At 41.6% G+C, this 24,043-nt stretch overlaps 3 protein-coding genes across 3 annotated transcripts; 1 reads left to right on the top strand and 2 right to left on the bottom strand.

The window, feature by feature from the left end:
* The first annotated feature begins 8,493 nt into the window (after positions 1-8,493).
* On the top strand, positions 8,494-9,974 carry LOC126690302 (uncharacterized). The gene is made up of 2 exons (XM_050385416.1): positions 8,494-9,870; positions 9,945-9,974. Exons 1-2 carry the CDS (start codon positions 8,494-8,496, stop codon positions 9,972-9,974), a joined length of 1,407 nt encoding a protein of 468 aa, XP_050241373.1.
* A 1,322-nt stretch (positions 9,975-11,296) lies between these two features.
* On the bottom strand, positions 11,297-13,671 carry LOC126690301 (uncharacterized). Its single transcript, XM_050385415.1, has 5 exons — positions 13,388-13,671; positions 12,879-13,024; positions 12,624-12,794; positions 12,092-12,549; positions 11,297-12,013 (listed from the first exon to the last, which is right to left on the bottom strand). The coding sequence occupies exons 1-5, from the start codon at positions 13,669-13,671 to the stop codon at positions 11,498-11,500; spliced, it is 1,575 nt and encodes a 524-aa protein (XP_050241372.1). The 3' UTR covers positions 11,297-11,497.
* A 2,534-nt stretch (positions 13,672-16,205) lies between these two features.
* LOC126690300 (uncharacterized) lies at positions 16,206-17,021 on the bottom strand. The gene has a single exon (XM_050385414.1). The coding sequence runs from the start codon at positions 17,019-17,021 to the stop codon at positions 16,206-16,208; it is 816 nt and encodes a 271-aa protein (XP_050241371.1).
* Between the last annotated feature and the right edge of the window lie 7,022 nt (positions 17,022-24,043).

Genomic DNA, 24,043 nt, shown 5'->3' with positions numbered 1-24,043 from the left:
AACCCCATAGAGCATGAAGGGTGTTCTCAATTGCTGATTGACAGAGGTTGCAACTGGGATTGTCCAGCACTTTCTGTTTCTACAGATTCAGCTTTGTTGGCAAGGCTTCTGTACATGCACGCCACAAAAATATTTTTACCTTGTTTGGTACTCGCAGCTTCCAAATATTCCCCAAAAAATTTTGGATGGTGCATCATTCAAACCGGATGCCTTTTCATTGGTTTCCTTTTCGCATAACAGTTGGTACCCTGTTTTGACTGAGTAGAGTCCAGACTTGCATCTCAACCAAACAATTCAGTCCTCTTCATTAGACACACACAAGGGTATGTCTTTCATCTTCTGGGCTTCAAAGGGGAGAAATAGAGCATCAATTACTGAACTATTCCACCAAAGCTTTGACCTGATAGCCATCGATCCTAAAATACCCAAATTGTCTTGCCATCTCCCACTCTCCATAGCATCCCATCCGAAATAACTTTACGGGCTTTTAAGATATTTTGCCAAGCAAAGGACCCTGAGGAAGTCTTGGCCTGAAAAATAGATCCATTTGGGAAGTATTTTGCTTTGAACATTTGATAAAAAAGTGAAGTTTGATCTGTCAATAATCGCCACACTTGTTTTGCAAGCATTGCATCATTTAATTTGACTAAATCTTTAAACCCATCCCTCCTAGTACCTTTGGTTTGCACAAAGTCTCCTATTTTTTCTGGAGAATTTTCCTTTGTTCACCGCATTGTCCCCACCAATATTTTCTAATCAACATCTCAATATCATGAACAAGACCTACCGGGAGTTTGAAGCAACCCATAGCGAAGGTGGGAATGGCTTGCACTACCAATTTTAGCCAGACTTCTCTACCCACCTAAGATAACAACTTCTCCTTCCACCCTTGGAGTTTATTTCAAACTCTCTCCTTGTTGTAGTTTAGGCTGCCTTTTTTATTTCTACCCACCACAGCAGGGAGACCAAGGTAGCGTTCATACTCTCTAATTTCAGTCACCCCCCAAAAAATTTTAATGGCCACCTTCATCTATTCTGAAACTAGTTTGTTGAAGAACACCGTCGTTTTTTCTTGATTTATTTGTTGCCCCGATGCTTGTTCATAGATGAGCACAGTATTTTGAATAGCTTGCAAGTCCCCCATCTCAATCCGATAGAAAAGCAAGCTATCATCTGCAAAAAATAGATGGGTAATTCATGGACCATTACACCAAAGAGAAAAACCCCGGATCAAATCTGCCCTTGCTACACTTTGGATTAGACGGTTAAGACCTTCCAAGCAAACAAATCTAATGTTTCAAAAAGAATTTGAAAAAAGCTATGATATTATTTGTGTAAAAGGCTTCTCACCTCAAGCGTAAGCTTTATATTTTTTTACAAAATATTTTCATGAAAAAAAACCAAATACAAATTGTATCGTTAAGTCCAGATTGATTACTAGAAAGAGCATCCAATCGAATCTAAACCAGCAATTGAGTTGGCCCTAAAAAGAGCATCCAGCCCAACTTAACAGGCCTTTTTCCCATCCCAAGATCAAATTCTCCTAAGCTGGGCTAGGTGAGCCAGTTGGACCCATAACCATCCCTACTTCTCTTTTCTAGGCTTTAGGTATATATATTATATATATTGCTAAGGGCCAAAATGGCCCATTAGCATTAATTTTTGAAATATTTAGCAACAGAGCACTGTTTCGAAAATAATTAGGGAAATATCACTTTTTCTGGTACTTGAGCTTGGTGAGCTCGAGTACCATGTTTTTTTAATCCACTGTCGCCTCATATTCAAGGAGCCCTATAGTGGCGTTTTTAAGCCCTATAGTGATGTTTTCGGGCCCTATAGCGGCGTTTTTAAGCCCCCATACCAGGTAAGGGGCCCTATAGTGACGTTTTCGGGCCCTATAGCGGCGTTTTCCTGCAAAAAATTTTTTTATAAGTCCCCATAACAGGTTAAGGGGCCCTATAGTGGCGTTTTTAATCCCTATAGTGACATTTTTGGGCCCTATAGCGGCGTTTTCCTGCAAAATTTTTTTATGAGTCCCATAACAGGTTCAAGAGGCCCTATAGTGGCGTTTTTAAGCCCTATAGTGACGTTTTCGGGCCCTATAGCGGCGTTTTTTTTTTTTTTGAGAAGATGTTTGACCAATGAAAAGATAGTACTCGAGCTCACCAAGCTCGAGTACCAGAAAAAGTGGTATTTCCCTAATTATTTCCGAAACAGTGCTCTGTTGCTAAATATTTCAAAAATTAATGCTAATGGGCCATTTTGGCCTATTACTAAGTGGATGATTCATGAATATGTTTGTATTGTACAGGGATCCCTTATCAAAAGACTTACATAGAGGATCATTTTGCTCAGACCCAAGAGACTTAAATAATAAAATGCTGTGAAAAAAGAAGAAAAAATAACTAATACACACATCCAATTACACGCATTCTTAGTTCTTAGATACACTTGAAATGCATTGAAATCCATGACTTAAAAACTACCAAGAAAAATATTCAAACGAAAATTCACATCCGCCACGTGGCTTTGGCTTCATATGCGATAGTAGCACAAGTATACTAAGGTGGTCGTCTGGTTTTGGCTTTGGAAATGCAAATGTAGAATATGTTGGCCACGGAGATTGAGGTGTAATAAAATTCACAAAACACGCGCACCTATATGTACAAGCATCTTTCCACGAAGGTGTACGAAAAAGAAAGAAGAAGAAAAAAGTGCAGCTGGGGGGGTGTGGCGTCGCCCAAACCCGATCATGAATAAGAAAAAGGAAAAAACTCAGCACTTTTGTTCTTCACTTCTTGTTTCTTTTCCTTTTTCTCTTATTTTCTCCTTTTTGTCGCCTATCTATCTATCTATATATATATATATATATATATATAGATATATAATTGTCATGTTAAAACCATTTTCATTCAACTTCTTTTCATCCAGAATTATCAATGTCAGGTTTCGTGGCCAAATCATCATTCTCAACCTTCCAGTTCCGCAACCTTCCGCCACTTCACTGTCACAGTCTCAGACCCTCTGCCTCTGATTATGTACTAACAATATCAACTAAAGTTTTTTTATTTTTTTTTAATGATAAAAAACCTCTAATATTGTCATATTTACTTTTTTATTTATTTATTTATTTTACAAGATAGAAATTCTACTTTAACTTAATTTAAGTGTATATATGTATAAAACTTTTTTTTTTTTTTTGGAAGTGGAATATATTAAACAAACTAAGAAGAACAAATCAACTCAGGGCAAAGCTTGTTCAAGTACAACCCTTTAAAGTCAGAATCTAACAGCTTAACTAAGTCCACAGGCGAACACATAAACATAACAAAATCTGTGGCTTGAAGACCACCTAGACGTGCAAGACCATCAGCGCACCTATTGGCTTCACGATAGCAATGCGTAAGGCGAATCTAAGGGATTCGAGACAGCAAGAGCCTGCAATCATCCATGAGAGGGGAGACAAATACATTAGTGTAGTTCAGGTTGGAGATGACATCTACAATAGCTTTAGCATCTATCTCTACTTCTACTGCAGCAAAATTGTAACTAAGACACAGATTAAGCCCATCACAAAGAGCCCAAAGTTTTGCAAGAAAGCTGGTAGTAGATCCAATCTTGCGCGCAAAGCCCACTATCCAATTTCCTTCTTCATCTCGAATTAAACCCCCTCCTCCTGCTCGGCCCGAATTACCAAGTGAGGATCCATCTTTGTTCAATTTGACCCACCCATTTGCTGGCTTACACCAACGGACAGGTTTATATATTCGCGTGATAGCTTCCTTTTGAGGTCTAGCAAAGAAATTGTATTCTAAGGCCCTTTGAGAAATCTCCTTAGCTAAGTCATGATTTAGCCTTTGCTCCTTGAACACTACCTGGTTCATGTGCTTCCAAATAAGCCATATAGCAAATAGAAATATTGTACTCCAGGGAATAGCATGACAACCAATGACCTGCTGCTTGGTGCCATTCTCCTCCAACCACTCCTGAAGGTTGCTACTAAAGAAGGACCTATTAACCCGATTCTCACCTAGCTGGTCCCATTCATGCTTAACCACCATGCAATCGTGAAGAGCATGGAGAATAGATTCGCTAGAAGTATGATAGAGAGGGCAATGGGTGTCAAGAAGCATACCCTTACGATTGAGACACTCCTTCACTCCAATGCTTTCATGGTAACACAGCCACACAAAGGATTGGATCCTAGGTGACACCTTAGACTTCCAAATCCACTTACCCCTAAAGGAATCAACATTAACCTGGTCAATGGCTATCTTGTAAGCTGAGCCGAGATTGAACATGCCATTAACCGACACCTTCCAAGTCAACCTGTCCGCCCCACGGGATGCCATAGCAAACGGAATGGCTTAGAGCTCCTGCCTAACTAAATCCGGGAACTCAAAGGAAGTAATAGACCAATCCCACCCATTAGCGGATACAACATCTTTTACCTTCAAATTCATCAGCTCACTAGAGATGGGGCATTGTATGATCTGCCTTAAAGCTCCAAACTTCGACCAGTTGTCAAACCAAAAGTTAAGGTTACTCTCCCTACCACAAGTCCATCTAACCCCCTTTTGGAAGATCTCAGTCCCCTTTTTCATTGTTGTCCAAACCCTCGAGCACAGGAGCTTATCCCTATATCTAGAGGTCAATCTTCGAGTGCTGCAATATTTACTGATGGTGTCACAGAATCCCCAAACCCATAACTCGTCCATATGTCTCGTCCAACGAAAGAAGCAACAATAGGCGGAGAGAATTGCAACCGTACCAGCGACCCTCGTCCGTATATGGACGGGCTTAATACCTCAAGATCTACTCGTCATTTATGGACGACAAGCCTTCCAAGATGATCTCGTCCGTCTTTCATTAAAAGTGGACGAGATCATCCTGGAGGTCTCGTCCATCCTCATTATGGATGGACTAAAAGTGGACGAGATCATCCTGGAGGTCTCGTCCATCCTCATTATGGATGGACTAAACGTGGACGAGCTACTCATGAAGGTCTCGTCCATCTTCATTATGGATGGACGAGTTCATCGGCCCGTCCGACCTAAGTAACTTCCACAGCGGTTACTCCCAATTCTCCGGACTCCTCGACACTGGGAACGGTTACCAAATAGATAACCGTTCCACACACTATATAAGGCTTCTTCGATGAAGGAAAAAGGTATTCAGACACTTTCTTACTTTTAAGAGAACACTTCTTCGTTACAGAGAGTTCCAAATAACTAACTTGATCATCGGAGGATTTTTGGCCGGTCGACACCGGTCCCCTCTGATTCTGTGTCTTTGGTATTACAGGAGATAGCCCGAAGATCAACGTTCAAGTCTTATCAACCCACTGATAACCAAGGAATCATCAGTTGGCGCCGTCTGTGGGAACGATTGTTTCACAATTTGTTTCTTCGTGACAAAGGGTTGATGGTTCGGACTAGATCACGGGCTACTAGCCCAGGCCATCAGGGTAGCAGCAACCCGCATCGCGATCGCCAGTCTGCGCCGGTCATGCAGTCATCTGCCCAACAAGCACAATCTATGGCAGACGCTATGGCGGAGTTGACTCGCCAAAACCAAGAATTGCGAATGGAGATTAATATGAGGAGGCAAACACAAGAAGAACGTGAAGGAAGACAAACAGATAGTCACGGTGGAAGAGAGAACACCGAAGTTGGAAGTCAGTTCAGAGGCACCACTTCACGAACGGTACCATACTTGAAGGAAGAAATGGACCAAATGAAGAGAGTTATGGAGGAAATGAAGGAGAATATGAAAAAGGCGAATCCGATAGAAGACTTGGTTCACAGGACAGATTCTCCCTTTACGGCTTCCATCAACGGTCACCCACTACCATCAAAGTTCAAGTTGCCTTCTCTGGATTCATATGATGGAACACGTGACCCGTTTGATCATATAGCCACTTTCAAAACCACCATGCATCTTCAAGGAGTGCCTGATGAAATAATGTGTAGGGCCTTCCCAACCACCCTTAAGGGTTCGGCGCGAGTTTGGTTTAGCAAACTACCTCCGAATTCGGTGAGTTCTTTTGAAGAGTTGAGCAAGTTATTTGTTAACAATTTCATTGGAGGACAAAGGCACAAGCGTTCCTCGTCCAGTTTGTTGACAATAGAGCAGAGAGAGAACGAAAGCCTTCGGTCATTTATCACCCGTTTTAACAGAGAAGCTCTCAGTGTGGACGAAGCAGATGATAAGCTTCTACTGGCAGCCTTCCACAATGGGGTGAATTCAGATCTGTTTATACACAAGCTCTATGAAAAAGAGCCCCAGTCCATGGCCGAACTCGTCCATTCGGCTCAGAATTTTATGAATGCAGAAGATGCAATCATTGCTAAGAAGAGGAAGAGGTCCGAGAGAATGGACGCAAATCCCAGTCGTCAGCATGAGCAAGGTACTCGTCCAAAGAAGGGACGGATGGAGGAAAGGAGAGATCGAGAAAGTAAGAAGCCAGGCCCTCCAGTACGGAACCAGCAGTATACCCCTTTAAACGCCCCACTTGAGCAAGTCCTTATGCAAATCAAGGATGATCCTTCCTTGAAGTGGCCAGAGAAGATGAAGGGTGATCCCAATAAGCGTAACAGGAACAAGTATTGTCGCTTCCATAGGGATCATGGTCATGACACGGACGAGTGTTTTGACTTGAAGCAGCAAATTGAAAATCTCATAAGGCAAGGGAAGTTAAGGGGTTTCCTTGGACGAGACCAGAGGGACGAGAAACAGAAGGGAAAGATGGAAGATTCATCGCGACCACCACTCGGGGAGATAAGAGTCATCATTGGAGGAAGTACAACTGGCCAGTCGTCCAAGTCCAAGAAAGCATACTTGAAGGTAGTACAGAGCGTCCAACTTTCTGGACGATCACCAAGAGCAAGATCCACGGACGAGCGGGCAATCACTTTTACGGACGAGGACGCCGACAGAATTCATCACCCTCATGATGATGCCCTCGTCATCTCTTTACTAATTGCAAACTACACAACCAGAAGAGTGCTTGTGGACAATGGAAGCTCAGCAGACATTTTGTATTATCCAGCCTTTCAGCAGATGAGATTAGGACGAGACCAGCTCCGTCCAGTGAACTCCCCCCTAGTAGGCTTTGGGGGGATGAAGGTGCAACCAGTGGGTACCATTTCCCTATCCGTGGTAGTGGGGGCATATCCACAACAGATTACCAAGGATGTGAACTTCCTTGTGGTAGATTGTCCATCCTCTTACAATGCCATCATTGGGAGGCCAACTTTGAATAGTTGGAAAGCTGTTACCTCTACTTACCACTTATCAGTCAAGTTTCCAACAGAACACGGGGTAGGACGGGTACAAGGTGACCAACTGGCAGCAAGAGAGTGTTACTTGGCCATGCTGGCCATGGATGAACAAGTTCAAGCAATGAACATTGAAGAAAAGAGGGTTGTAGCAGAACCTACTGAAGCATTGGAAGATATTTCCTTGGATGAAGATAACCCTGAGAGGTGTACCAGGGTGGGAGCAGATTTAGAAGAGAAGATTAAGACAGACCTCGTCCAGTTTTTGAAGAAAAACATCGACGTGTTTGCGTGGAGTCACGAGGATATGCCGGGTATAGACCCTAGTGTCATTACCCACCGTTTGAATGTATGTCCTTCCTCCAAGCCTGTGCGGCAAAAGAAGAGGGTGTTTGCCCCTGAGAGAGATAATGCAATCAAGGACGAGGTTCAAAAGCTGATGGTAGCAAAGTTCATTCGGGAGGTGTACTACCCGGATTGGTTGGCCAATGTAGTAATGGTCAAAAAAGCGAATGGCAAGTGGAGAATGTGCGTGGACTTCACTGATCTGAACAAGGCTTGCCCAAAGGACAGCTATCCGTTACCGCGCATTGACCAGTTAGTAGACTCAACTGCAGGCCACAAATTGCTTAGCTTCATGGATGCCTTTTCAGGATATAATCAGATAAGAATGGACGAGGCTGATCAAGAGAAGACATCTTTTGTCACCAGTCAAGGCTTATTCTGCTATAAAGTGATGCCGTTTGGTTTAAAGAATGCAGGGGCGACATACCAGAGGTTGGTCAACCACATGTTCCGTCCGCAGATTGGGCGGAATGTGGAAGTCTATGTAGATGACATGCTAGTGAAAAGCCAGGACGAAGGAAGACATCTAGACGACCTGCAGGAGACATTTGAGACGTTGAGGCAGTATCACATGAAGCTGAATCCTAGCAAATGTGCCTTTGGAGTATCGTCAGGGAAATTCCTTGGCTTTATGGTATCGCATAGGGGAATTGAAGCGAATCCAGATAAAATTCATGCAATACTGGACATGAAGCCACCGCAAAATACCAAGGAAATTCAATCCCTCACTGGACGAGTCGCTGCGCTTAACAGGTTTGTCTCTAAGGCTACTGACAAATGTTTGCCATTTTTTAAGGTTCTCAAAAAAGCATTTGAATGGACCGACGACTGTCAGAGAGCTTTCGAAGATTTGAAGGTATACCTTACCATGGCACCGCTGCTGAGTCCATCAGTGGAAGGAGAGGAACTATATTTGTACCTAGCGGTAACCCCACATGCAGTGAGCTCAGCATTGATAAGAGAGGAAGATAAAGTACAAAGACCTGTGTATTATACAAGCAAGGCATTGAAAGGAGCGGAAGGACGATATCCACAAATGGAGAAGTTGGCCTTCGCACTAATCACAGCTTCAAGGAAGCTGAGGCATTATTTCCAAGCATATGTCATTAATGTTATGACAGATCATCCTCTCAAAAAGGCAATGAATAGACTGGATGCTGCAGGACGATTAATCCAGTGGGCTGTGGAGCTAAGTGAGTTTGATATCAGATATCAACCAAGGCATGCCATAAAAGCTCAAGCCCTAGCAGATTTTATTGCAGAGTTTACCCCAAGTCATAACGAGGCAGAGGACAGCAAGAGATGGATCGTCCACGTGGATGGTTCGTCTACACGGCATGCAGGAGGAATTGGTGTGGTCCTGCAGTCCCCAGAGGGAGACAAGCTGAAACATAAAGTCCGTCTACAATACCAAACGACAAACAATGAAGTCGAATATGAAGCCCTCCTCAAAGGGCTAGAATTGGCGAAGTCCGTGGAAGCCAAGTCCATACGTGTCATGGGAGATTCCCAACTGATCATGGGGCAAGTGAATGGGATGTATGAAGCGAAGGAAGGACGAATGAAGAAATACCTTGGTAGGGTGATGCGCCTTGTGAAAAGGTTTGAAAAAGCTGACTTCGTTCAAATCCCCAGGGAGGAGAACGTGGAAGCTGATACTATAGCAAAAGAGGCCTCAGCAGATGAATCATTAGAGAAGTCAGATGAAGTTCAGTATATGCCAAGTATAGATGCCCAGGAAGTACAGCAGGTAGATAACAAAGAAGATTGGATGACTCCCATTATATCATATTTGAAAGATGGACGACTACCAGAAGAAAAGGACGAAGCCAGAAAGGTGAGGGTGAGATCAGCTAGATACGTCCTTATGAATGAAGTGCTATACAAGAGAGGTTTCTCTCAACCTTACCTTAGGTGCCTAGCTCCGGACGAAGCAAACTACGTGCTGAGAGAAGTTCACGAAGGGGCCTGTGGCAATCACTCAGGAGCCAGATCACTTGTCCACAAGATCGTCCGTGCAGGATATTACTGGCCGAACATGCAAGCTGATGCAAAAGCATATGTTAAAGTCTGCGACCAATGCCAGCGATTTAGCAATGTCCCCAGGCAACCGTCGGAATACCTCACCCCAATGGTAGCACCGTGGCCCTTCGCACAATGGGGATTGGATATCTTGGGTCCCTTCCCTTTGGGAGTAAGGCAGATGAAGTTTTTAGTTGTGGGCATCGATTACTTCACCAAATGGGTGGAGGCAGAACCGTTGGCAAATATCACACAACAGAATGTTAAAAACTTCGTGTGGAAGAACATTGTTTGCAGATTTGGAGTGCCGAGGGTATTGGTGTCTGACAACGGACGGCAATTTGACAATGCACTCTTCAAGGACTTTTGCTTACACTTTGGAATTCAGAACCATTACTCCTCACCTGCACACCCCCAAGCCAACGGCCAAGCTGAAGTAGCAAACCGATCCTTGTTGAAAATCATCAAAACTCGGCTTGAGGGGGCAAAGGGAATATGGCCAGATGAATTACCAGGAGTTTTATGGGCATACAGGACCACTGTGAGGACCCCTACAGGGGAGACTCCTTTCAAGTTGGCCTATGGAAGCGATGCAGTCATACCTGCAGAAGTGCATATGGCTAATCACAGGGTGATGACGTATCAAGACAAGGATAATGAGGACCAGCTTCGTCTGAACCTCGATCTAATAGACGAGGTAAGGGCAAACGCAGAATACAGGGCAGCAAAGTATAAGAACCTCATGGCTAAGCAGTATGATGCGATGGTGAAGCCTAGGCGTTTCCATATAGGAGATCTCGTCCTGAGAAAGGTCTCTTTGTCAACCAAGAACCCAGCACATGGGAAGTTGGGCCCAAACTGGGAAGGACCCTATAGAATAATCAACTGTAAAAGGCAAGGATCCTACTACCTGGAGGCCCTGGACGGGAGAAAATTGGAACATCCTTGGAATGTGGAGCACCTGAGGAGGTACTACCAGTAAGAGTGAACCTATGGACGAGACTTGGGTCTTATCTGTCTACTAGCGTACTATTATGAGTGATGCTGTTTGATACTACTATGTTTGGTATTGTTTGTGTGTGAAGTTTGAAACTATGATTTACTTTTTATAGTTGTGTTGTGGTTATGGACGAAGTCATGAAGTATGTATTTATTAAATAAAAAGGCATCAGTGTGCATATGCCTTGTCTGTAAACAATATTTATGTTATGTACAAAATGTTGTGTGAATTCTCCATGATATTATCGTCCAATTCAATCCTCAAGAGGGTTGAAAGATCCAAGACGAACAAAATCTCTGGACGCAGAGATGTAACGTCTAAATTTTCTTGAATAAAAGAAACCACATCCATACTCGTCCAACTCATGGACGAGGTAAAGCCAACTGAAACAATCCAAATTCTGGACGAGACAAAAAGTTGGCAAAATAAGTAGACGGTATGAAAAATTAGTTTGCAAGTCTTAAGACGAATCAAGCTAATTAAAAATACTACCTGCTAAGACGAGTTAGACTACAAGAAAAATATGTATTCTCGACATGGACGAGCTAAGAATAAAATAGCTTAGCAGCATCCGTCCATGCAAAGAAAATGAAATCACTCGTCCATTCAAAGAAAATGAAATCATTTATCCATGCAAAGAAAATAAAACTTCATTCAAAGGGTGGACATCCTACGTCCAAAAACCCTTGATTAGTTTGAAAAGTAGAAATAGTATACTTAAAAAACCCGTCCTAAAACCATGGACGAGTATAATGTATTCTTGTTACATAAAGAAGGTCCAAAAACAAAGGACCAAACACAAAAGTTACAAAAAAAGAAAAAGCAAAGCTACAAAGTTTAAAATCCCGTCCTAAGAAGGGGGAGCATTCACTGTAGGCTCGTCCTGAGGAGGCTGAGTGCTGGCGTCGTCTTCCACGTTGACATCATCAGAGCCAGTCTGGAGGAGAGAGCTTGTGGCAGCAGCAAGGTTAAGCTTGATTGTGCTGAAGTCAACTTCAGGAAAGTTTTCAACAGCGTCCATTCTAAAATCTTCAAAACCAGCTGCATAATTGCGATCCAAAGTGTCTGTATACTCTTTGGACGACTTGAACTCAGCCACAGCGTCCTCTCTTGCCTTGGAAAGACGAGCATTCAACTCATTGTTCACCTGTTGTAAGTGATCAATGCGCGTCTCCTTCTCCAATGCATCCGTCCTTAGCTCCTCAATCAGCTTGTTATGCTCTTTGACCTCGTCCTTAGCTTTTTCAGCAAACCCAGCCCATTTCTTACAGTCAGCGTTCACCTCCTGAATCCTCGTCTCCAACAAGACTCTCGTCTTGTCCAGCTCCGTTGCCTGTCTAGACGCTGCTATAAACTTCGACATGGCCTGTGAACAGAGAACAACATAGAATGATTAAATGAGGAAAATTTAATAACTAAACAAGGACGAGGGATACTGGCATACCTTGAAAAGGTCATGGACGCCTGAATGCTCAAATTCCTTCAAGCCCATGTTATAGCACATGTTTATATCCTCGTCCTTGACGGCCATCTGGAACCGTTCCCAAGCCAGGTCTTCATTTGCAATAATATTCATAGAAGGCTGGGACGAGCCAGGCATGGTAGATCTGGCCACAGGAGTTCTGGGAGGAGTCTTGGACGGGGTGGACTCAACTGGAGTGGACGAGTCCACATCAACTATTTGGACGGCAGGCTGAGACGAGGGTGGTTTGGACTTGACCACCTTGGACGAGCTTTGTTTAACCCTTTTATCTCTTCGACTGGGGAGCCCATCCAGATCAATGTTCTTAGGCAAGAACTTTCTTTTGTCCCCAGCCGTTGGACGATCCTGGGCTTGACCCTCAGGACGTTTCCCCTCTCCTGCGATCTCTTTTCCTCGGTTCTCTTTCATTGTTGACATTCCTAGGACGAGATGAACAAATGAGGAATGTATACATAAAAAAGAAAAAGAAAGGAAGGTTAAGTTAAAAACTTACTTTTTCGCACAGTGACTTCGTGGGCTATAGCTTCGTCTGAAGGCTCGGGACCTAAACCCCACTTGGCCAGACGCCTAAGCGTGACAAGGGAATGGAAGCTCCTGTCTGCGTGTAGACGGGCCCTGTGGACGCGGTCACGGTGAAATTTGCTCAAGGACGGACGTTTGGCAGCTACAAAACAATGAACAAACAAAGGTTAGAAATTGTAAATGTACTAAATAGAAGAATAAAAGTAAACGAGGGGAAGGGACGTACCTTCTGGACGAAGGTTCCCCACGTCCCCAGTGTAAGGAGGAAAGGGATCCCTGCCAACGTCCACAGGGTTCCCTGCCCAGAAGCCTGAAATAAAAATAAACTCCGTCTTCCACTTCCTATCAGACGAAGCTAGGGACTTGATCAACCTACAATCATTCCCTCTAGCAGTAAATTGGTAAAAACCTTCAGACTGACTTATGGCAGAAGGTTTATAACAATAAAGGAACTCGTCCACTGTAAGAGGACGGTCCCTACCAAAAACTTCCCTCCACAAAATTTGCATGGAGATAATTAATCTCCATGCGTTGGGATTGAATTGACAAACACCTAGACCTAATTTGACTAGTAACTCCCTAGCAAAGACATTTAAAGGAAACCTAAGGCCACCTAGGAAGTAAGATTCATAGACGCCTATTCCAAAACGGGGCTCACAACACCATTCTCCACGGACGGGTAGCCTAGGGTTAAACTCGTCTGGGATTTGATACCAGGACCTAAGGTTACCTAACCTCTGTTCGTCCGTCTTAGAATGGACACCTACAGCGCAACTGAAGACGGTTTCTACCTCGTCCGTAGGATTGGACGGAGAACCAGCTTGAGAGCCAGAAGCTCTCCTAAGCTGTTCTTGGACGACTTCAATAGGGAGCCCAGGGGCCCCAGAAGAGTAGTTCTCGTCCGTGCTTCCTCCACTCTCATCACTAGCACTCCTAGAACTAGACCTATCACTAGTATCATCACAATACTCGTCTATAACCTTATCAAGGCTATCTGTGGACGAGGAAGCAACAGACATCCCTAAGAAGAAACTTAAACCTAAAGACGAGAAAAAGAAGAGTACCTGGCTCTAGACGGAAGAAGACTCTAGACGCAGAGAACTCTTAGACGAGGCTCTAGACGATGGATGTCAAGGAAGAAAATTTCTGGAATGAGGAGGGTCAAGGGAGGCATTCCACTATTTATAGGATGCTGACCTGGGTAATCGAAACGACCCAACCAATACAGAAGCAACACGTGGCATCAATCTTGGAAAAATAAATCGACAGAATCAGTCTCTAATAAGAAAAGGACACGTGGTACAATAATTGTTAACCAATTGTGCCCAAGAACGTTCAACCTTTTGGACGACTCACATGGACGAGGGGGCAACTGATGGTGTCACAGAATCCCCAAACCCATAACTCGTCCATATGTCTCGTCCAACGAAAGAAGCAACAATAGGCGGAGAGAATTGCAACCGTACCAGCGACCCTCGTCCGTATATGGACGGGCTTAATACCTCAAGATCTACTCGTCATTTATGGACGACAAGCCTTCCAAGATGATCTCGTCCGTCTTTCATTAAAAGTGGACGAGATCATCCTGGAGGTCTCGTCCATCCTCATTATGGATGGACTAAAAGTGGACGAGATCATCCTGGAGGTCTCGTCCATCCTCATTATGGATGGACTAAACGTGGACGAGCTACTCATGAAGGTCTCGTCCATCTTCATTATGGATGGACGAGTTCATCGGCCCGTCCGACCTAAGTAACTTCCACAGCGGTTACTCCCAATTCTCCGGACTCCTCGACACTGGGAACGGTTACCAAATAGATAACCGTTCCACACACTATATAAGGCTTCTTCGATGAAGGAAAAAGGTATTCAGACACTTTCTTACTTTTAAGAGAACACTTCTTCGTTACAGAGAGTTCCAAATAACTAACTTGATCATCGGAGGATTTTTGGCCGGTCGACACCGGTCCCCTCTGATTCTGTGTCTTTGGTATTACAGGAGATAGCCCGAAGATCAACGTTCAAGTCTTATCAACCCACTGATAACCAAGGAATCATCATTTACCTTTCAGCACTTTTACCCATAAAGACTCCCCTTCTGTTTGGAATCTCCAATTTAACTTAGCTAAAAGGGCCAAATTCCTTCCCTTGGCAGATTGAATACCCAATCCCCCCTCTTCCTTCGGTTTTATGACTTTACTCCAACCCACCCAATGCATTTTTTTCACCAAGTCCGTTAAGCCCCATAAGAAATTCCTATTAACTCGATCAATGCCTTCTATGATCTTGTTAGGGAGATGAGCACTTTGCATAACATAATTCGGAATGGTAGATGACACATGCTTAAGGATTGATTTACCCGCCAAGGACAACGATTCGCCTTCCAACCAGCCAACTTCTATTTAACTTGCTCAAGAACAAAATTGAAGTCCTGTGAAGAGGACCCTGGATGCTTGAGGGGAGTACCGAGGTATTTCCCTAGATTGGGCATGGATTGGAACCCCAAAATATCACATAACTCTTCCCTCCTATCCCTGTTAACAGTCAAGGAGAAATAGACCTTAGATTTGGCACCACTGGCTGATAGACCCGATCTACTACAAAACATATCTAACACCTCCCTTATTACAACACAATTCTCCTGATCAGTTTTGGCAAAAAGAACCAAGTCATCCGCAAAGAAAAGATGGGAGAAATCCATGCCACTCTTGATGCCTTAACCGGCTTCCAACTCTTAGTGCTACATTTTTCTTCAATGAGCTGGCCTAGGAAGTCCATACAAAGGATGAATATGTATAGGGAAAGAGGATCACCTTGTCTAAGGCCCCTCGAAGGCAAAATTTGATCTAAAGCTCCCCCCATTCACCATAATGGAGGTGGAAACCGTCGACACACAACTCATCATCAACTTTATAAGATTTTGAGGAAGATTGACTCTGATTAACATTTCTCTAATAAAGCTCCACTCAAGCTTATCATATGCTTTTTCCAGGTCAATTTTAATCGCCATAAATCCAGTCCTTTCCTTTTTCTTACTGATTGTGTGAACAAGTTCTTGAATAATGATGGCATTATCCGTTCCTCTTCTTCCAGGCACAAAAGCAAATTGGTAGGGAGATATGAGATTACCAAGGAGAGGTCTAAGGTGGGCAACCAAGATTTTAGAAACATTCTTGTACACTGTGTTACACAAGCTAATTGGGCGGTAATTACTAAGAGTTTCCAGACCAGGAATTTTAGGGATAAGAGTGATGGAAGTCCTATTTAACTCCTCAGGGACTTCCTTAGCAGCAAAAATATTCTTGACTTCTTCTATCACTAAGTTGCCTACTATAAGCCAGAAGCATTGAAAAAAACCTGCGTGGAGGCCATAGGGGCCTGGAGCTTTAAAGGCTTTAAGAGACTAAAAACCCGCCTTTATCTAGTCATCAGAGACACCTCTATCAATACTATCCCGCTTTTCGTTGGATAACCGGGCTTGCCAGGCAAAGCAAGCCGGGACCATAAGGGCAGTGCAGCTATGGGATGTGGTATATAGGTCAGAAAAACCATTTCAAATAACCTCTTTCACTGCCACTTCATCATGCACCCACTCCCCGGTATTGGACATAATAGCCGTAATGGAGTTTCTCTTCCTTCTTACCAACATTGAAATATGGTAGAAGGAAGTATTTCTATCTCGCAGCAACATCCAGTTGACTCTGGATTTAAGCGCCCATAATTCTTCCTCTTGGTAAAAAATGCAACATAAATCTGCCTGAAGCTTCCTCTCCAACTCCACCAGAGAAACCGAAGGACAAACAGCTAAATCTCTCTGAATCCCTCCTAATCTCGCCATAATTCTTTTCTTCTTCTCAAAGATGTTTCCAAAGTGCCCCTTATTCCATTTTGAGGCAGCATGAGAGAACTTATTGATGGCTCCCTGAAGGCTAGGGGCCCCTGCCCACGCTTTCTGGACTACTTGGGGAAAAGAAGAGTCTGATAGCCAGAAGCTTTGAAACCTGAAGAGCCTATTCTGCCTTGCCCAGCTAGTAGGATTTGTTTCAAGTAAAATTGGACTATGGTCGGAGTGGCATCTAGTCAGGTGAGTCACTCTGGCTTCAGGATACATGGTACACCAATCTATGTTGACAAAGAATCTATCAATTCTTTCTTGTATGAGTACATGAGCATCTCTCTTGTTAGTCCACGTGAATCTAGAACCCGAAAACCCCAAATCCACCATATTACATTTGTCTAGGCACTCTTTCAGAAGGAGTGACCTACTGATGCTCACCTCTCTACCACCCAACTTGTCCGCACTATTGAGAGGCTCGTTAAAATCTCCTGCAATAACCCAGGGCATGCTATGCAACTCTGCAATTTGCATCAAGTTATTCCATAAGATTGTTCTCTCAGCAAATCAAGGACTAGCATTGCTGAAAATAACTAGGATAAGTTAGAAGCTAGTACCTTAACAGTAACATGAATTTCTTGTTCAGTTTTGGCCAAAGGGGTAACCTCCACCTAATCTGCATTCCACATCAACCATAAACCCCTAGAATATCCAACCGTATCCACATGAATCGCTCCATCAAACGGCAAAAGATCCGTAATATTCTTCGTTCTCTCCCATCCGAGACGAGTTTCTATAACCACAAACACAGCTAGATCGTGAACATGCACCATCTCCCTCACATGATTCTGAAAATTGGGCTTCAGAGTGCCCCTATTATTCCAAATAATTATCTTCATCACATGGATAAAAATGAGGAAAGAACAAGCATCAACAGGAGGGTAAGAAATTGCCTCCTCCTTCAAGCTCCATCCCATCCACCTCAACAATTCCCACAATTGACCTTTCCTCGAGATTAGAGTTAAGCAAAACCTAAGAATCCACATCTCCAACTTGGTGAATTGACAGTGGTTGATAAACTTCACCATGGTTTGAAACACTTGTTTGTGGACTCTAGTGCATGTGGCTATTGGTTCGAACCCCAACAACTTCCTCTCCAGTAAACTCTCCACCCGGTTCCTTTAAACGGCTAGTATTTACTCCTCCGGCGACAGCCCCTTGAAAGGAACTTCCTTCCATGGGTTTTGACTCTTTTCCCAGGGTGGAATGGTCACTGGCAGGTGCTTCTTCTTGGTTGGACATATGAGATCCCAAAGATTGAGGATCAACACTTGCCGTGGCTGTGAACAAAAAAATTGAATCATCTCGTGAGCTGGTTCCATAGCTGAACTTTGAGGTGGAGGCGAAAGAATTTTGCTCTGGAAGGTTCATGGAACTTATGGCTACTCTTACTGAAGGTATATGTGCCCTATTATGGGCAAAATCTTTTTTTCCTTTTATTGAGGCACGCTGGGCCTGTGTAATGGCTACTCCTTTATTAAAATGGCCCATTTGTTCTACATCCGTGGGCACAGTAGCTCCCTTTGAGAGGCCCATATCCTTCAATCCATTCACCTTAGACACTGTGACCTTTGGCGCTTGAGCTCGACTTGTTGGGAAAGCCTCATCAGCCTTCCTTTTATCTAATTCCATGTTAAAGTTTTTGGGCCCCACCTTCAAATAAGCGGTCCCACCACTCACTTTGAGGTAGCCAGTCCCACTACCTTCTGGCGTGTTCCTTACACCTCTATTTCCTTGTCATTTTTTGGTGACCACTACCCACGGCCCATAAGCGTCCTCTTGCTCAGGAGACCAAGGGGCCCCACCTTGCTTGGGGTCCACCAAATCACACCCATCATGTGAGTTGCTGACCCGGACATCCACACTATCACCGTTAACCATATCTGCCTTGGGTGTACTCCGAAGCGTGTAAGGACAAGCCTCCCTCCGATGGCCAATCCGGCCACATGAAAAGTAGAGTCTATGAATCCCTTCATAGTTAATAGGTTGATGGATGCCTCCGATAAAGATGTTCATCACCAATGGCTTGTCTAAGTCCTCCTGAATGCATAACCTGGCGAAGCGGCCTCTTGCCTCAGCAGCTGTGTGTGTATCGATCCGAAGAACCTTGCCTACTGAGTTCCCGATCTGCTTTAATACCTCCACTTCATAATACTCGATGGGTAGTTCATTAAGCCTAACCCATACTGCAATGGATGACACATTCGTAGTTGAAGGCTTAAAATTTGGCTCCCATGGACGAATCGAAAGGAAATGCTCCCCTATGAACCATGGGCCATTCCTGAGGACCTTATCATGATCTTCCTTGCAGCTAAACCGTCTTAGGAAAAACACCACAAAGACGGGAGTGAGTGAGTGAGTATGTTCCGTTCTAAGAGTCGTGCTCTCTCTAGTGAAGAGGAAGTCGAGCTAGAACACAGTAATAAAAAAGTAAAAGATGTACGTCACGCCGGTTTTCTCGGCCAGCCATGAAAGTAGCTCCTAGTCACAAGGTCGTTTTAGCAGTCCTAACCACGGTGAGAAATCGTCTTTCAGAGACAAGCTCTTGGGGGAAATACCAGGGGCATATAACCAAGCATTTGCTTTTGAGGAATATATGGAAGCCGATATAGAGTCAGATGAGGAGTTGGAAGAGATAAGGGAAGGGTTTGCAGCAGTCAAGCTTTCCAAGGATGTGAAGCATCGCATTAGAGCGGTTTGGGCTAGCTCACTCATCATCAAAGTATATGGGAGGTCCGTAGGGTTCAGTTATATTCAAACCAAGCTGAATGCTCTCTATAAAACTTTCTCTTGAATATTTGAACTTGAGCCCTTAACTTCTACACCTCATAAGTACTTATACTTATAGAGTGACCATCGCACCAATGGTAAGCGATGGTTTTTACTTTTTTTTTTTTTTTTTTAACTGGGAAGAACAGTTTCTTTTGGGTGTGAAAATCGCTGCAGCAATAATTAGCCTCCTGATTCTCATCGCTGTACTATACAAGTATGGGATCAGTAATTATTCCAGCAGTGGCAGCGAAAGCAGCATTACTAGTACTAGTACTGGCGGTGACGTTGTTGTCCAAGTTCAATCTCCAGCTCCGAATATGACCGATGTTACCTTAACCTCGGTCTGATGATGACAAATATTACCGTACATGTACATAATTTTTAGTTCATGCATTGAGTAAAATCTTGTATCACACGTAGAGTTACATGCTGTAGTGTCTTAATAATTTGTTTGTTATATTTAGTTTTTGTTAGTTATACTTAATTAAATAGGGTAGCATGCATGAACTATTGAACTGTACTAGTGTCTAATTAAGGTATGAGCTTTGCAGATTTTCTGCTTGTTCTATATCGTGTCGATTTGCTGTAATTTTTCTTTTTCATAGAATGAATTCTTATTAAAAAAAAAAAACCCTTATTTCTATGCACTTCAGTCAAGCCAGGAGGATTTTAACGCTGCCCAAGTACTAGCTAGCTAGATATGCAAAATCCATTTATTCTCCTTGTATTTGGCTAGAGATTAGCCCTACTGTTTTACAAGGAGAATGAATGGAATTTCCTGTCTTTGGCTAGAGGATAAACCTAATTGATGATTTCGAGATTTTGTTATCTTTGTTTGTGCTGAATACAAGCAAGTTTAGGTGTTGATTATTATGTTACTTTGTTTTTCTTGTCTTATTTTGATGTTTAAATGTGCATCATTTTAATTTTGTCCCACATCAAATTTTGGTATCAAAGCAAGAGAAATTTGTGTAACGAGTAATTTAAAACATGGAGGAAATAACATGAAACATGAAAATTGAAAGTTACGAAGATGACTTTGATAGTCCAGATTTTTGGTACTTTGAAAGAATATGCGTTAGCATTAAAAATTAGAACTCTTTTGTGCACTCGTCAAGTTTTAATAGAAATTTCAAGGCAAGGGAAGTAGAATTAAATTATAGAGATTTTTTAAATATTCTTTTTTACCACAGAGTTAAATTATATAGATTTAATTGAAAAGAGCTATAATATTTAAAGCGTTGAACTACAATGTTAAATTGTTTTAAATTTGTTACAATTGTTTGATAACCAAATTGATAAAAGAGTTTTTAAATGTGAGAAGTAAAGAAAAATGAAAAAAAGACCTAATAAAAGAGTTCTGTAAAAAAGAAAAAAAATTTGAAATTTTTTTAAAAGAACAAGTTGGCATAGAAAGCGCTAAGAAGTTAAATATTTTATTCAAATAAATATATATTTTCATACTTTTTAAAATTGTGAGCTACAAGCCTACAACTTAGATTAGGAATTCGTTGTTATAGAATCCGTAGGGCATGGGAGATTAGTTTCCACGATAGCACAATTCTATCAACTCATCGTTACTTATCACTAAACTCGTAGACGACGGAGCGTAAGGACTAATGAGGATAAGAAGCTTGATATTTTTTTTCTTTGCTGAGTGGAAAATATGAGCAAAGAGAAGCCATTTTAGAACTTTGAACATGGTATGGAGTATATGGAAGACTCTTTCCAAGGAAAAATTATACCATATTTCGGTTAGTGGCGGAGTTATAAATTTTTACTAAGGGGACCAAACTAATTAAATACGACAAAATTATTAACTACAAACAAATAATTTATTCTAAAGAAAGTACATTATTTGATAAATTAAGTTTGACCTAACAAAGCTGTCTCATATATTCTTTTATGGTATTGCAATTTTTTATAATTGATTTTGAGCTTAATTTTCAAAATAGTCTAAGTATAAATTATACATATTTCAAGAAGCATCACTTTTATATCCACAATTCCACGCTATTAATTTAGCCTAAAAAAAAAAAATCAACACGATTAAGTCTATAACTCACATAGCACTAGCAGCACAAATCCAAATCTATATAATAGATTTAAACTTAAAATATCACACGACACAAATCCACAAGCCACTCACACTGTAGCACAAATCCAAAGCAAATAGAGAGACATATGTTTGTGAATGGCCTTGTTCTGTTGTTTGTGGCTGTGGGCCTATGGTTGTGGCTACTGCTACTCGAGGCATAGAGGCAACGTGGCTACTGGTGGCGCGATTGTGGCTGGTGTGCACAGCAACCATAAGAGACATTTGGGTTTTTACTTTTCCTTTTCCTTTTCCTTTTCTTTTTCATTTTTTCTTTTATACTGGGTATTACTATTAGAGATTTGTAAATGAAGAAATTTTTTTGGGTTATTAGGGCCTTGGTATTTTGCATTTTTTTTTTGGGTATGTTGTATTTATACTAGTTATGGACTGGTTCAAAAGTTTTAGGAATCAATTATAAAAAATGTAAGGTCTATTTTTTTCTTTTCTTTTTGTGATTGAACTAAATTTTAAATTTTGAGAAGTTCAAATTCTAAAATTTTAGGAGGGCCAGTCAGTATATTTTTTTTGTTTGAATTGTGAATTTATCCTACCTCTAATGGAAAATTCAAAAAGTCAGGGGGGCCATGGCCCTCCCTTTGGCCCCTTGGCTCCACCTTTGGTTTCAATTATAAATAGACTATCTCTTTCAACAAATGTGCCCCACTGATGTGTGGGACTCCACCTGCTATAAGAGAGAGGATACACGCAGCCAATACATAGTATACCTCTTTTCAATGGGTCAATAAGAATGACAAGTAGGTGATAACGGCAAATTGGCAACTACTAAGACATTAACGTTCAAAATCAATTAAGATAAAGTTGTTTGAGATAGGGTAAAATCATGATGGAGCTAGAACTTAGAGTTAGGGGGAGGCTTTGCTACTAGTTGTGTGCAGTAACTTTGGCCTCTGACTCTGCTGCTTAACTGCTGAGGGGGTATGTGTTTTTTTTTTTGGTGTCTTTGATGTGTAATGTTGGGTAAGAAAAAAATTATTTTGTTTAAAATTTTTTAATGGTCAGGTTGTTTGTTTTGGGTAAAATTGGTTTACTAAACTTAATATTTTTTTAGTTTTACTATTGGTAATTTTTGTTTTTGGACTTGTATATCTTGTTTTAGATTTTAGATTTATAATTTTTTTTAATTGTTTTTAAAATGAGGAAAATATTAGAACTACAAACTTTTTTACAAATTGTTGATGTGATGAGTGGTTAATGTAAGTGGTGTACCCAAATGCAAACTAATAAGAATTTGCTACCTAAATAATTTGTATAAAATGTTGTAGAAAAATTTGTGAATATAATAATACTCTTAAAAGAATTAATGATATTGTTAAGAGGGTAAAAATGTAATTTTATAAAATAAAATTTCTAAAATTAGTACCCATATATATTATAATATATATATATTTTAAATTATTCCAACCATGGGTAAAATACTATTTTGGTCCTAAACTTTACTGAAAGTTTATTTTTTTATTTTTTATCCTTAAACTTTAAAAAGTTCTTTATTCGTTTCTAAATTATTGAAAATGTTATTCTCTTTGTCCTTAAACTTAAAAATAAAATAAAAAATAAAAACTCTAAACTATTGAAAAAAAATATTTTTTTCATCTCTATTTTGTCTTCAAACTATTAAAAAACTCTTTACAAATTTTAAAGGTGAAAAAAGATTTAGAGACAGACAAACTTTTGATAAAACTTAGGGACCAAAATAGTATTTTACTCTTTGAGATATGAATGAGGTAATGAGTTGAAGGAGGCGACCAGCTATCAGACAGATGAAATAAAAGCTCTTGCAACTCTTCAAGTTGTCATTTTTGTCAAAAATATAGGAAACAGAAATGTAATACTAGATGGAGGATTCATTGGCAATGGTCCAGGATCCTTCAACAACACCAGACTTCTAAACTCCAAGAGGCTGGTTAAAGGTTACCAAGATCTTAGATCCACAAGGAACATGATTCAATACTTCTAAGTAGCTAGGATTACGAGAATACTCCCTATAATTACCAAATGTATTTATGATGTGTGTAGGAAACAGAAGGACTACATACATCTAAAGTAATAGTAAGTTCGAAGAGCTTTCTAATCGCCCAAGTAAGCAAGGAAAAAAAAAAACTAGTTTCTTCTCACCACTCTAGAGCGTTAGAGAGGGTTCATAAAAACGTACCTCGATTTGCGAGGGTGTTAGGTCTTTTATAGTGGTAGAGGGTTGGCTTTTCTTCTTGGTTTCCAAATCTTTTCCATGTGGGACTCTAATACAAATTCTTCTGAGCGTGGTGAGCAAGGATTTCCATTTTTGGATCTTAGGGCTTTTCTAGGCGATAGAGACTTCGGGTCATGGGCCCTTACTATGTCTGTCAGCAATAGGCCTTCAAAGCGCATGGGATCATCTTTACACAGGCCCAACAGTTCCAATCCGTCAGGCCCATTAAGGTAGGCCCATCAGGCTCTATATTTTATCATCTTCAGGGAAGAACAGTTTCTTTTGGGTGTGAAAATCGCTGCAGCAATAATTAGCCTCCTGATTCTCATCGCTGTACCATACAAGTATGGGATCAGTAATTATTCCAGCAGTGGCAGCGAAAGCAGCATTACTAGTACTAGTACTGGCGGTGACGTTGTT

The sequence above is a fragment of the Quercus robur genome, chromosome 6, assembly GCF_932294415.1.
Source record: "Quercus robur chromosome 6, dhQueRobu3.1, whole genome shotgun sequence".
Taxonomy (NCBI): Eukaryota; Viridiplantae; Streptophyta; class Magnoliopsida; order Fagales; family Fagaceae; genus Quercus; species Quercus robur.
Note: the sequence above shows the minus strand (reverse complement) of the source record. Positions and strands in the feature narration are given on the sequence as shown.